Source organism: Schistocerca piceifrons, chromosome 9 (assembly GCF_021461385.2).
Source record: "Schistocerca piceifrons isolate TAMUIC-IGC-003096 chromosome 9, iqSchPice1.1, whole genome shotgun sequence".
Classification (NCBI taxonomy): domain Eukaryota; kingdom Metazoa; phylum Arthropoda; class Insecta; order Orthoptera; family Acrididae; genus Schistocerca; species Schistocerca piceifrons.
The window spans coordinates 143,425,607-143,438,189 of record NC_060146.1 but is presented as its reverse complement, the minus strand read 5'-3'; the positions used below and the strand labels follow the sequence as shown (position 1 = coordinate 143,438,189).

Genomic DNA, 12,583 nt, shown 5'->3' with positions numbered 1-12,583 from the left:
TGTCATGCTCACTTCTTCATTGCGTTTGAAGTGTGAGCACTGACATATGAGTCCAGATAAAATTAGATGTCAAATCATTCATTCTATTTACACAAACTTAACACAATTATTTTTGGTCTAGTATGTGTGTGTGGGCATAAGTATAGCTATCTATAATCAGACTTTTCCCACAGCACTGTATAAAACTGTGGAAGTATAAATAAATAGTATAGCATAAGTCAGTATTCTAAAATTTTGGCCTGAGTTTCTTACTAACTACAGCTCCTTTTCCACTACCCGATTTCGAATTCTCTTTCCTTTCCCTTTTTATTTCTACATTATCTTCATTCATTTTCAGCTCGATGTAGTATGTCAATTTTATATAATTATTATTTTTCGCAGCTGACGTACATTTCGACGTCTTCCTCCCTTCGGATTTTCCTGCTTTTTATGTTGTTAGGTTCATTTTACTATCTTTCGGCGTAAGGCCTCTTATTTCGTTCCTAACAATTTTAATCACGAAGATTTAGTAATGTATTCTCCCGAATCTTGTCCATAACATTTTCCAATATCTTGGAAAGAACTGATGATGGATATGGTGTTCCTACAACCGGTCAGATGAAAATGTTTCGTCTATTATGTAGAATCTCGGCTATCCTGTCAATGTTTTCGATGGGTATTTCCAATGCCCTACACATCGAGAAATTTAATATTATGCTATTTTAGTAAGTCATTTCCTTGTATCAATGACTAACACAATAACTCGTAGAACTGGAGTTACGCTACTATTAATATCTTTCATCTGCATAATGGTGCGAAATCACCAGGTCTGAACGTAAGAATGAATTGCGCAATTCCTCGCAAAACACAGGCGGCCATGTAAGAGACGGCGTACGTTAATGTCATAATCTGCATACATGGTCAAGTAACATTAATCATTATTTTAAAACTTTTACTTTCCGCTGGAGTGTTTCAGCTGATGACATTTATGGACCAAAATTTACTACCCATGCCAATGGAGGGTCACGTAAGGTCATGTTTATACTTTCTTAACCGTACAATGGCTTCCAAGTCATTTTGAAAGAAGATAATCACGTCAAGGATTTCAATAAAAGGAACCAATACAAAAAGACACCGCGTAAATTAGATGTGTACCTAACACAGCGCTGACAAAACATACTTTGCGTGATGGATGTTTTGACGTCTGTCAGTGCAAATCATTTTACGCACACGCACCTGGTCCTACCTCAAATTATTGAATTTTATAGCATTAGAATGACTGAAATATGCCCTTCGACATCGTTACCTTACACAATGCGAAGCAAATACCTTCCTTTAAAATTTTATTGCTCTTACTATATGACATGACAGATGTTTCTAAAATTAGAGTTCTTACCTGGCCAATCTTAATGACTTCAAATTATCACACTATATGATATAAATTCTGTGTTTACAATTTTTCTGTTACGCACAATTTCATTGTGAAACACTGCTGTCCAATATCATGAAACCGCTTTCAAGGTTATTTCATCTTTACACCACGAAAGTTGCACACTGTGCTTTATATGAGTATTTCTAAATGAAATTTTAATTTACGTGTGAGAAATAATCCACATTACAACAACCTGCACTTTGCTCTATCATCTCAACAACATGTATTTGTACTGACATTCTTACTACACCGCAAAAAGCGTAAAATACTCACAGTCGTCTTTAAAGCGTCGCTCGCCATATCGGAACATAATGCTGTGACGTCACATTTGCATTCAATCGACATGCCGAAAACTTGGCAACACGCCTCCTCTCGTAGAAATGTGACCGTGACTCAATAAACATTAATCCATACGTATTGTATGATCTTAAAGCTCCCATTATAGATTTCTATTTGAGGTACGAAACTATATTTTGACGTTTAAAATTGGTAAGCTCCGACACAGACAATGTTGTCCGTGATCAGCTGGTAAACTTGACGCCTGATGTGTCTAATCAACGAGCAACTGTATTTGAATTTAGCGGAACTTTGCAAGCGAAAGTTTGTAAGTGTATTATGACAGTAGGTTTGTTTATAAGGACAGTAATGAGCTTTACGACAGAACAATAACAAACGCGTAATAGTAAAAGAACATAATTTGATCTGTACAACAAACTGGAGGCGACGATTGTGTCTATTACGCTCATGTCGAATGTGAAGACAATTATAATACCATTCCCTAATTATACGTCACCATAGTCAATGACAGGATTTTTTTTTTTTTTTTTGACAATGCAGGGACTGAACCTCTGTTTATTCTCTCAACAAATTCATACATGTATATAAAACTGAATCAGTTTCGTGTTACAGTTACATACAACGCGCAATGTTCGCCAGAATGCGAAATCTGCTGTTTAAAAGTCTTCACAGAATCCACAAATGCCATAGTAATCAGTTCATAAAACTATGACAGTATCACTACTGGATTTTTTCATAGGAGCAGGTTTGATAATTTGAGAAATTCTGTAACATGAAAGCGCGTTAGCCATATTCACTTGTACTGTCGTGCAATTTGAATGTGACGCTCTGCAGAAACGAATTTCGGTGGAATCGCCACCATGATAACCTTGTAGCTTGTACCGGCTAAAACACTTTCTCTTGCCGCTTATGTGACAATGACCTCCATTCGGCTCAAGGACACACAGACATCTCGCTTATTGGCACAAGGGATGGTCTGTATTTGACGCAGATGTCGTAAGAGTGTCAGATACTAAGAAAAGTCTCAGATGTTGTATCTTACGGGAATATACCGAGAAATGACCGAAGTAGGTTTCTACAAAGAAGCGAAAGAGAAGACCTGTTGCGCAACCTACCGCACGGAAATTGGAAGTGACTTGTCGCAATGCAAAAGGTCGCGTAAAACGCTTTAAAACAGCAGCTCGTGTGCTTATTACTGTTCTCACAACGCATATGAAACATGGATCTTCCGTTAAATAAGTTTAGTGCGAGTTGCTGTTATGACTTGGTAATGTGGAAAGATTTTTTTTGTTCGTTTTTCTCAAAACCACGGATGACACGACGCTACAATGACGACGAGAGTGAATTACAAACGGAGAAGACTTATTTTGCGAAACGCAGAAGCAGAAACATTTTCGGTTCTGTAGGCAGTAGTTGACCTCTGAAAACATTGAGGAGAAAAGTTTATCATTTTTTGTTGAAGAATCTGTTGCACAGTTCTGAAGCCAATCGCGCTATGCTAAAAAAGGCGAACCAAAATTCACTTTGGCAAGAAATTCATAACTGTGGTCTGTGCTGGAGACTTCGAAACAAATGTTTGGTATCCACAAGTGCAAACAGTTCATGTTAGCAAACTACTGCAAGCACTCAGCTAACGTGTAGGGATGAATGCATTTATTCTAGCATTGTTCTGACAGCAGAAATACAGCAATAGCCCTAGAAAAGTGCAGGAGCCAACGTTCAGCATTGTACATTGAAAATAATTGTAAATGATATAGCTTATTATCGTGGCTGCAGAGCTGTCAACAGATATAGAGTATCTTCGGGATGGTAACGAATCTTGCTGTTTCTGTTATATGCTAGTGACCTGGCACACAGTATTAATAGTAAACTCATACTTATTGCAGATTATCTATAATGAAGTACAATCTTAAAAAAGCTGCACAAATATTCAGTCAGATCTTCGAATAATGCTAAAGTTTTAAGAACCAGTACTAAGTGAAGAATCCAGGAACATACTACAACCCTCTACATAAAGCTCCCAAAGAGACTACAAACGCTAGATTAGCCTAATTTCAGCACATATAGAAGTACCTAAGTCATCATCCTACCCATACTCCATATGCAAATGGAATATGAAGAAAGCATAATACAATGCCACACATCACAGTGGTTTGCAAAGCACACATGTACATTGACAATCTGTGTAAAAGAGATTGGCAGTCTTCTGCTGCCTTCGGCATGTACTTAACAGGGCATACTAACATACTGTACAGAAGCCTTCGGCGGCCACCCTGATAGGGGATCATATGCCACCTGATGGATTTCAGTAACATTTATTTTATGGACTGTGAGAGACTGACATCCACCTTAGGACCTCATCCACCCACATTAATTGGCATCTGTAAGAGATCGGACTATTTGCTGCCTCCCAAGACTGTGTGTTGGATGTTTTTAAGGACGGTGCACCAATCCAGTTCCTGTATATAGAAAGAATGAAGGTAGCAACTACCAAACATTAACAAATCACCAGTGCTTATGATCTCATCACAGTGTGTGTGTAATAAGCATCTGTGGTTTAGAGAAACAACTGAAGGTACTTAGAACAAATAAGTCACCAGGTCTGGATGGAATCCCAATTCCGGTTTTCAAAGAGTACTCTGTGGCATTGACACCTTACTTAGCTTGCATTTAGTATGAATCTCTTGCCCAGTGCAAAGTCACAAGCAACGGAAGAAAAGCACAGGTGACTCCTGTGTATAAAAAAGGACAAAAGAATGCACCCGCAATATTATAGACCAATATTCCTAACATCGGTGTGCTGCAGAATCATTGAACATATTCTCACTTCAAATATAATAAATTTTCTTGAGACAGAGAAGCTTATCTCCATGAATCAGCACATTTTCAGAAAGGATCACTCGTGCAAAACTCAGCTTGCCCTTTTTTTGCATGATATACTGTGGACTGGCTGGTTCAAATGGCTCTGAGCACTATGGGACTTAACTTCTGAGGTCATCAGTCCCCTAGAACTTAGAACTACTTAAACCTAACTAACCTAAGGACATCACACACATCCATGCCTGAGGCAGGATTCGAACCTGCGACCGTAGCGGTCGCGCGGTTCCAGACTGTAGCACCTAGAACCGCTTGGCCACCCCTATTGTGAACTATGGAAGAAGGACAGCAGCTTCTTTCCATGGTTCTGGTTTTCTGGAAAGTGTTTGACATGATGCTCCATTCCAGGAATAGGTTCAGCGATATGTGAGTGGCTTGAAGACTTCTTAAGTTATAGAACCCAGTATGTTGTCCTCGACAGTGTGTGTTCATCAGAGACAAGGTTATCATCAGGAGTGCCCCATGGAAGTGTCATAGGACCACTATTATTTTCTGTATACATAAATGATCTGGCAGACAGGATGGGCAGCAGTCTATGGTTTGATGATACTGTGGTGTACTGGAAGTCGTTGAGTGACTGTAGGAGGGTACAAGATGACTTAGACAAAATTTCTAGTTGGTGAGATGAATGGCAGCTGGCTCTAAATGTAGAAACATGTAAGTTAATGTGAATGAGTAGGAAAAACAAAGCCATAATGTTTGGATACAGCATTAGTAGTAGCCTGCTTAACACAGTTATGTCATTTAAATATCTGAGTGTAACACTGAAAAGCGAAATGAAATGGAATGAGCATGTGAAGATTGTCGTAGGGAAGCCAAATGGTTGATTTTGGTGTACTGGGAGAATTCAAGGGTAGTGTGGTTCATTTGTAAAAGAGATCACATAGGCCTATAGGACACTAATGCGACTATTCTTGAGTACTGGTGGAGTGTTTGGAATCTGTACCAGTTCAGATTAAAGGAAGAGATCAAAGCACTTAGAGGCAGGCTGCTAAGTTTGTTACTGGTCGGTTCAAACAATGGAAATTCATGGAGGAAGGTTGACATTCTTCTGAAGCAACACTATTGAGAAAACTTAAAGTACTGGCATTTGAAGCTGACTCCAGGATAATTCTTCTGCCCATAATATACATTCCACATAAGGACCACAAAGATAAGATACAAGAAATTAGGCCTCATATGCAGGCATATAGATTGTCATTCTCCACTCCCTCTATTTGCAAGTGGAACAGGAAAGCAAATGACTAGTAGTGGTATGGGGTACCCTCTGTCATACTCCGTATGGTGGATTGTGGAGTATTGATGTAGATATAAGTGTAGATGTAGATATAAATGTGTAAAATTCCTTGGGGTCTAGCTGGAAAATTGATTAAAATGGGGCAAACAAATGGATAACAAGAAGCTTAGTTCAGCATGTTATACTATTAGAAACTTCTCCCATTGTGCTGACTTAAAAGAGTTTATTTTTTTTTATAAGTGATGGCTTATTTTTCATATATTTACTCCCTGTTGTCTTACAGAATTGTCACCTGGTACAGTGAATGCACCTAAGTAAATAAAGTGTTCGTTCAGCATAAGTGATCAGTAAGAATATTGTGGTAAGCAGATGATTTGACATCTTGCAGAAGCCTTTTTAAGGGTCTTTGGATTCATACATTCATTTTCCAGTTCATTTACTCCTTAATCGTTTTTGTTGCTTTAAAAAGAATCAGTTTCAACTGAACTACAATGTATACAATCACCATACAATACACAAAAATAATTCAGTAGGGTAGTGCCTTGTATTTTGCAGTGTCTGTATAGCTGGATCCAATGTTTCTTCGGACATGCATCTCTGTCCAAAGGAATAGATGTTGCTGATGATTCACAACAGTATTTAATTATTAAATGTATTTGCAAATTGTGAATATGATTGTACAAGGGCTATATGATTTGCTAATATGATATCAAACTGTACAGACACTGTACACTGAGCTGACAAAAGTCACGGAATAGTGAGATGCACATGTACAGATGGCAGTAGCATCACGTACACAAGGTATAAAAGGGCACTGCATTGGTGGAGCTGTCATTTGTACTCAGGTGATTTATGTGAAAAGATTTCCGACCTGATTATGCCCACACAGCAGGAATTGACAGACTTTGAATGCACAATAGCAGCTGGAGCTAGACACATCATTCAGTTTCGGAAATCATTAAGGCATTCAATGTTTTGAGGTCCACAGTGTCAAGAATGTGCTGAGGATACCAAATTTCAGGCATTACCTCTCACCACAGACCAACACAGTGGCCAACGGCCTTCGCTTAGCAACCGAGAGCAGCGGCGTTTGCCTAGAGTTATCACTGGTAAAAGGCAAGCAACACTGCGTGAAATAAATGCAGAAACCAGTGTGGGACATATGATGAATGCATCTGCTATTGCAGTGCTGTGAAATCTCCCTTTAATGGACTATGGCAGCAGATGACCAACACAATTGCCTTTGCTAACAACATGACGTCACCTCTCCTGGATTCATTGGTTGGACCCTAGATGATTGGAAAACCATGGCCTGGTCAGAGCTAATGGTGGATTTTGAATGTGGTGCAGATTTCGCAAAACCATGGGCCTAAGTTGTCAACAAGGCACTTTGCAAGCTGATGATGCCTGTATAATGGTGTGGTTTGTGTTTATTTGGACTGAACTGGGTACTGGATATGTAAGGCTATTTGGAAACCATTTGCAGCCATTTATGGACTTAGTGTTCCCAAACAATGAAGGGTTTTTGTGGATCACAATGCATCATGCCACAGGTCCACAATTGGTTTGAATAAAATTCTGGACAGTTCGAAGCAAATGATTTGGCCACCCAGATCGCCACACGTGAATCCTGTCCAACACTTATGGGACATAATTGAGAAGTCAGCTTACCTACAAAATCCTACAATGGCAACACTTCTGCAGTTATGGACAGCTATAGAGGTAGCATGGCTCGATATTTCTGCAGGAACTTCCAATGACTTGTTGAGTCCATATTATGTCAGGCTGCTGCACTACACCCAACAAAAAGAGGTCCAACATGACTTTAGGAGATATTCCATGACTTGTCGCCTCAGTGTAGAATACAAACACTGCTCTTCCATATTTCATGCCAAAGCAATGCAATCTGATGACCAAAAACAATGGCTCTCCACGTACGGAAATCATACATTTTGTACGCAAACACTATGAGGCAGAGACACTAGGACATTAGGACATATGGGAGTTTGAGTGCAGTGAGTTGCTCACCAATAGGCAAAGCAATTAGGACAGTAGCTCTCATAAAGTGGGAAATCTGGGTTGAATCCCAATCTGGCACAGATTCTCATATGTTACAAGTAAATTGCATAGCTGGTGTATGCTTGTACTCGCAGTCTGAGAATGCATTTCATAACAAAATAATTTTCATGTAAACTTTGATTCCTTGTCCAGGCTTCAGAGTGGAGTTACGTACTGTCGTGTTAAGATGTTGAACAATCTCTCATCTGACCTACAGCAAGAAACTGGGTATTTTTATCAAATCAAAACAAAATAAAAACATACATAATTAACCAATTTTCATACAAATTATTTGAATATTTAGATTGAAAATTCTGTTAGGTACATGACTTAGCATTGTTTGTTACAAAGCTGTTTTATGACAAATGATAATGTAGGGGAGACTGGGGCCGAATGTAGGGGGGACTGGGGCTGGTTGGCTTTTTTTTTTTTTTTTTTTTTTTTGTGCAATACTTGGAAGAATTCTGATGAATATGGCAGATGGCTTAACTTAACAAAATTATGTAGGAACCATAAATTAAATACTTGTTTAGGTAGCCACAAAAGCACTTTTCCAAAAAGCCTACAACTATGCTAACTAACCCTTTAGCTGACATACTCCTAAGGATGAGTTGGCATAACCTAATATGGATGGGGTTACTTAGGCACAACATACCATTTTTCGAGGAAAAACATTTCATTTTATGAAAACTGACAATTAATTCCTTTTCAGGGATTAAACTCTTCAAAAAATAAATTCCTCATGAAGATATAATATTTAAATAAAAATAAATTCTGCTTGAATGTGTAAATAACAGTATGAACTTATATGTATGAACAAACAATGAATTCTGTAAGAAAACTAACTTGAGCTTAATATTATAGCTACCTATAATTATTCAAACAGAATTAGTTCAGCATTTTAAATCAACATTGTATGTTCGAATCGGGTGCTCATTTATTTGAACAGGTGGGTTCAGTTTCATTATAATTTTACTTTGGCTGTATCAGATTGAATCATCACTGTCTCGCCATCTCCACTTTTTCCTCTTTTTGATTGTGGTGGACACACAAATCTCATTGTCGCAAGTTTAGACGACCTTTCTCATACTGGTGGGAGTAGCACTTCAACAAAACAAAGTCATTTATGTGGTATTCAGGGTTATAAGGAGGCCCTTGAGTTTGTGGGGGATTCATTGCCGGTGTTGTTCCATGTGACATGCATGCGTCTCTGTGACATGCTCCATGGTTCGTGGGAGTTGTCAAATGAGAAGCCTCACCACTATTTTGACAGGAGACTAAGGATGGAAGCTCTTCACCATGGAGAGGTTCTTCAGGCTCTGAGCAGTCATTAAGGAAGGGCAAGCTATCATCACTTTGGGCATAGCTAACGTCTGGCAGACCATTGTCAGAATATGTAGAAGAAAATTCAAATTTTCTGGGAAGTTTGTTGTTCTTCAACTTCTCAGTCCTAGCTATATCATCCTTCTTTCCATACATAGAATTTTCTTCTTCTTATTCCTTTCAGCTATGTTTCTATCTTTTATGGGGCTGCCTGTTTGATTAGCAGTGAACCTTTCCTTTCCATGACATTCACTTCCTGCTTGGGGAAAGGCCAAATTTCTCCTGGGGTGATGTGTGTTTATTTACTTTTTACAGGTTTTTTTAAATGAACTGTAGTGCAGCTTTGTTTAGTATAGGTGTGGGGTAAATTGTCATAGCTATGCCAGGTAGCCCCATGGGTATATCAAAAATGAAATGGATATCACCTAATCCCAATCATCAGGAATAAAAGATTTTGGTATATGCATGCAACTACAGTTAAGAACTCTTTTGGAAACTGCCACCAGTAGGATCTCAGTTTGATTTACAAGCTCACCAAAACAAAAACAAAAAAATTGCAATTAAAAAAATATTGTCACTCATTAGAAAAACAATGAAAGAGGGTTTCTTCCTTTGTGATGTTTCTCAGCAGACTGAAGTTGAGGTGAATGTTGCACCTTTACATACACTCCACACAAGCCCAATGACAGTGCTCTACCTCCAACGTGGCAGCAAATAGAAGCTGTACGCCAACCAGCCCCTTATCCTAACTAACCCTGGTCTTCCCTGCCATTTATGGTGTCCCATTTATCTTGATCACCCTAAATAACTGTTTGTCCAAATGCAAATTACAAAATGTTTCAAGCAAATGTTCTTTAGCTGTCAGGGGGACACCAATCAGCACAATTGCCTATGTTATAGCTTTGTTTTTTACAAAGATACGAACAGAGGTATGACTTTTTTAAATGGCACCCTGTATTTTTTACTAAGTAATTCATTTCCTCTCCTAAAGATCTATTCAAAAATGTATCACAGTGTACCATTTAGTGAAACATGACATTTAATTACGTAACACAACACTGACATTGACGCACCCAGCGCTTAGGGCAGCTACTGGGAGTAATGGAACACATCCATGTGCTGATGTCAGAGGATAAATGTAAAATAAGTAGAATGCACACTTGTCATTCTGTCAACCATTGTCAGTTGAAGAGTTGTGCGAGCAGAATGTACACCAATGAAGAGGAGATAGAAATGCTACTCATCTATGGGGAATGTAAGTTAGCAGAACAGTAATTGCAATGCTGTTTCCTTATGTATGGGTACATTTAGTACAGTAGTTTAGTCCTTTTAAATACTGTTGTGTAGAGTAGGCATACAGTAAAGGCTGTCCTGCATCAACATAATGTTTCTTTTATTGTTGTTGTTGTTGAAGGTAGGCATAATGCTACGCAGGCAGCTGAACTGCACAGAGAGTGATACCCTGACAAGAACCACCTTCCTGACGGATATTTTCTCATCTTGTTGTGATGCTTCAGGAAACGGGAAGTTTCAACCCACGGCAATGCAATCATCATAGCATCGCCTAGACGAAGTTGCCGAAGTTACTGTTCTTGCTTCCGTTGCTATGAATCCACATGTGAGCACATGACAGCTTGAACATGAGATTGGCATTCCTAAAACCAGCGTACATCATATTTTTACACGTCACCTGTTCCATCCTTACCATGTACACCCAGAATCATGTACAGCTCTGTCAGTGGGCACAGAGCAAATCCTTGCCAACCCGAACTTCTTCTCCAATGTTCTATTTACCAATGAATGTTCCTTCTCAAATAAAAGACAGGTAAATACAAGGAACATGCATTATTGGTCCAGCGACAATCCAAGATGCTTAGACAGGTGGAACAATAGCGCCAATGAAGAGTTAACATCTGGTGTGGGATCTTTGGTACTACAATAGTTCGCCCTTATTTCATCAATGGTTGTCTAAACAGCATGACATATGCCAACTTCTTCAGACGAATTCTTCCTCCTCTTCTGGATGAAGTGCTGCTAAGAACTAGAATGCTTATGTGGCATCAATACAATGGATGTCCAGCACATAATGTCTTGCGTGCACATCGTGTTCTGAACCGAAGGTATCCTGCCAGAGGGAGTGGTTGAGGTGGAACAGTTACTTGGCCTGCTAGGTCTCCTGATTTAAATCCTCTGGACATTTTTCGTTGGGAATGCATTAAAGACGTCTATCACGATATTACAACTCCAGAGGACATGCAGGAATGTATCGTGCTTGCTTGTAATTCTCTTCAGCAGGCAAAACTGGAAGCAGTAAATAATTCTTTCATTCAACGAGGGCACCAGTGTATCGGTGTCCAGGGTCACCACTTTGAATGTTCTACTCTTGGGCAATGATACAGGAAAGTCAAAGTAAAATTTGTGTTGTTTTTTTACTTGGTTTTCATTTGTTTTCTGACAACTCCAGCAGGCGGACGAATTTGTGATGCCGGGCTCAAAGTCAATGTTGTGTTTTGTAATCAATAACGTTGTGTTTCAGTGAACGGTACACAGAGATACATTTTTGAATAGGTCTTTAGGAGAGGAAATGAATTACCAAATAAAAAATACAAGGTGCCATTTAAAAAAGTCATACCGCTGTTCATATCTTTTGAAGCATTTTGTAATTTGCATCTGGACAAACAGTTATTTAGGGTGGTCAAGGTAAATGGGACACCCTGTATATAGAACTTGGTGTTATAAGCAGCAGCTTTCTTGCCAATTTACACAATTAAATTTATATAGCATAAGTGTGAATAACATTAATCAGTATCGATGGCCAACGTGCAGCACACAGAAGCACAAAACAGAAAACAGTATTCACATTAGCTTTCAAGCTCTTGCTCTCTTCCTTGTGAAAGTACACACATTCACACCCACTTAGGCACCCAAACGTAATCTGCTGCAGTAGCTGCGAAACTGGCATGGGATACCGATTACTTAAAGCAGTTGCCTAGGCGAATGGAGATTGGGAGACAGGTAGTGATGGAAGTCTGAGACAAGGAGGGGGGGGGGGGGGGGGGGGGGAATGGGAACAAAAGTGATGAGAGAAGGCAATACATGATCTGGATGGAGAAGGAGTGATGTGGACAGAATGGAAAAGTGGAAAGCTCCCTTTTCCTTTCTCTATTCTGTCCACATCATTCCTCCCCCATCCAGGTCATGTATCTCTCTCTCTCTCTCTCTCTGTCTCTCTCTCTCTCTCACACACACACACACACACACACACACACACACACACACACACTCCCCCCTCCCTTACCCCCCTCCCTTCCTCCCCCTACCCCTCTCCCTCTTCATCACCTTCCTTTCCTTCCCCCTCTTTCTCCCTTTCTCTGTCTCTC

General features: G+C 39.4%; 1 protein-coding gene across 1 annotated transcript in view; it reads right to left on the bottom strand.

Moving 5' to 3' along the window:
- The window catches only part of LOC124717176, a 75,679-nt gene extending 73,891 nt beyond the window's left edge, over positions 1–1,788 (bottom strand). Inside the window, exon 1 of the mRNA XM_047243953.1 lies at positions 1,685–1,788. Coding sequence (XP_047099909.1) covers positions 1,685–1,711 — 27 coding nt within the window. The 5' untranslated portion in view covers positions 1,712–1,788. The remainder of the gene's footprint in view (positions 1–1,684) is intronic.
- Positions 1,789–12,583: the final 10,795 nt, after the last annotated feature.